Below are 2500 nucleotides of genomic sequence, written 5' to 3'. Positions count from 1 at the left end.
CTTAAACAGCTCAGCCAGGCAGGAGGCCAGAGCTGACATCTGCTCTGCTGAGTCAAAGTCCTCCTGATAGAGAGATTAGAGGAGAATACTTATCAAATACAGGAACAATCGTTTCCAGTGACAGAGTCTGAAATGCTGACACGGGTTGTTTTGGTTCCTGACGTTTTCTGCAGGAGGGAGTCGTTATTACGGGTTCGTTACCGAAAAACGACACAAGCTCAGACTTTCCCCAACATGCGAAAACCATCGATCCTCACCTCTAAAATCAGATCCACGATTTCTTGCATGACCTCACACTGTGCCTCCGTGTCACTGAGAGAGAGAGAGACAGAGAGAGAAAGAAAGAAAGTGTGTTATATTTCTTAGCTGTGGTAATGCCATTGTGTGATGGGGAGAAAAAAAAAAGAGTGAATTATTGGTTCACTCCCTCACCTCCCTTTCTGTAACTGTAACACTTTCTCCTTCAGAGTTTCCTCCAGCTGGTCCACGTACGGAGTGATGTCAGCAGGCTCCTCGATGAAAGTCTCCTTGATTTGGTGGAACCTGAATTCACGTTTTTTACCTGGATACATCAAGACACACAATTGGACTAAAACCTTAACTGTAACAATAAATTACCACAACAGTCAGCAGTTACATCTGCGCCTGCAAGGAACTACAGACAGTTCAGGTAAAGTAGGAAGGCTAAGAATTTTAATCTGATACTAATAAGATTTTGTACTGCACTCTGTCTCAAAATAGGCTGTGCACTAAAATTATGAATAATTATATAGTAAAAGCACATGCGCATACAGTCATGCTTAATGCGGAGCTCATATGAGCACGCTCCTGATTGGCTGTTCTCACTGTGACATAAACAGTGTCATTATTTGGAGTGGGATGACTACAAAGTCAGTCTGGAAGAATCACTCAGAACCTGTTGATGGGTTTACGGATGTTCTCATATTTTACCTTTATTGTTCATTTCCTCCTCATCATCGCTGAAAGTAGCGTCTGTGTTGTCATAGCAACCGTCCTCTTTGTCTAGCACATGATTGTCCATCTCCAAAGGAACAGACTCTTCCATTTTCACTGAAGAGGTCAAAGAAATGGCTCACTGATTTCATTTTAAACAGAGAAAACTATGGACATACATCCGTACATCTATGTCATCTAGATTAATAGCTACCCCATGTCATTGACTATCAAAATCCTCAAATCTGGTACTCCATAATACTTTTAATCATACCTGTTACCACCATAACTTTCCACACACACATACACACAAAATAATCAAGTGCAGTTTTACATATTATACCTTCAAATTACAGAAGTATATTATACCAGCTAAGGTAACTTGACTGAGCTTGACATGATGTTTAAACTTTCTGAATTTCATTTTGTAAGCTTACAATACTACACACAGACTGGGTTCTGGAACTCTGAGAATCCATGCTGAGAACCTGTGAAGGTCTTAGAATGTACTAAGATTCTAAGCATAGACAGTTGAGTAAAAGTCAATGCTCATGCATATGGTACTGCTGTGGTGATGCTGTGTGTGATCCTGACCTTCAGTGGGAGGGGAAGGAGAGCTGCAGAACTCAGGGAAACGTTCTCTCAGCATGGAGCGCAGCTCTCGGTCCAGTTTAGGGTTATCAAACAGAGGAGCCAGGTGGCTGCAGCCAGGGGGGGAAACACACAGAATATCAGCCAATCGTTTTCAACCCTGGGAGCTTTGTAATTAGCACAGTGTATTGAATGCTTCTGGCATATGGGAAGGTTGGTGTGGTTTTGTGCATTGATATGTAGTATGTGACTGCTTGTGTGTACATGTGAGTGAGTTTGTCTGAAGTGAATGCAGGTGTATCTCAAAAAAAAAAAAATGTTTGTGAGTGTGTGTGTGTGTGTGTGTGTGTGTGTGTGAGTGTGTGACTCACGCCAGGACTCTCTTCTCCATGATGAAATTAAGAGAATTAAACACTCCCTGGCGCACCTGGCTCTCCAGGGGTGGGAAGAAATTAGGGATGATCTGAGAAAGACAGAAAGAAAGAAAGAAAGAAAGAAAGAAGAGAGAAAGAAGGAAGACAGAAAGACAGGAGAGAAGCGAGATATGTAAACCATTACTACTTTAAAAGATGTTTAGATATGAGATGTTTCTGTATGATCATATTCTAGCTGAAAATATGCGCAAATTCAAAAGCTTTTCAGCTTTCATTGCAATACATAAAGTTATCACACACAAAGCAGTTACCACTGTGACCGAGTCTCGGAGTGAACCTAATAACTGCACCTTTAACACTGTCAAACTGATCTGAAATTTAAAAAAAAAAAAGTACATTAAAGAAAGCACTCACTCGACACATGAAGTCCAGTAACGTGGCCGTGATGGCTGGATGGGGCTTCATGGAGTGATGCATCACCAAGATAGCCGGCTCTGAGAGAGAGAGAGAGAGAGAGAGAGAGAGAGAGAGGAGAGAAAGAAAAATTAGAGCCAAAAGCAAATTAGAGCAAAAAGAAAAAG

The 2500-nt window shown here is 41.4% G+C and overlaps 1 protein-coding gene across 1 annotated transcript in view; it reads right to left on the bottom strand.

Annotated features, from left to right (window-relative positions):
• The window catches only part of ints3 (integrator complex subunit 3), an 11139-nt gene that overhangs the window by 4287 nt on the left and 4352 nt on the right, over positions 1 to 2500 (bottom strand). Inside the window, exons 12-18 of the mRNA XM_030789091.1 lie at positions 2334 to 2413; positions 1917 to 2008; positions 1549 to 1655; positions 952 to 1071; positions 433 to 562; positions 258 to 312; positions 1 to 63 (exon numbers count right to left, since the gene is read on the bottom strand). The exon at positions 1 to 63 is cut by the window's left edge and continues 44 nt beyond it. Coding sequence (XP_030644951.1) covers positions 1 to 63; positions 258 to 312; positions 433 to 562; positions 952 to 1071; positions 1549 to 1655; positions 1917 to 2008; positions 2334 to 2413 — 647 coding nt within the window. The remainder of the gene's footprint in view (positions 64 to 257; positions 313 to 432; positions 563 to 951; positions 1072 to 1548; positions 1656 to 1916; positions 2009 to 2333; positions 2414 to 2500) is intronic.

The sequence above is a fragment of the Chanos chanos genome, chromosome 12, assembly GCF_902362185.1.
Source record: "Chanos chanos chromosome 12, fChaCha1.1, whole genome shotgun sequence".
NCBI lineage: Eukaryota > Metazoa > Chordata > Actinopteri > Gonorynchiformes > Chanidae > Chanos > Chanos chanos.
The sequence above is the reverse complement of the archived record's forward strand: the minus strand, read 5'-3'. Positions and strand labels throughout refer to the sequence as shown.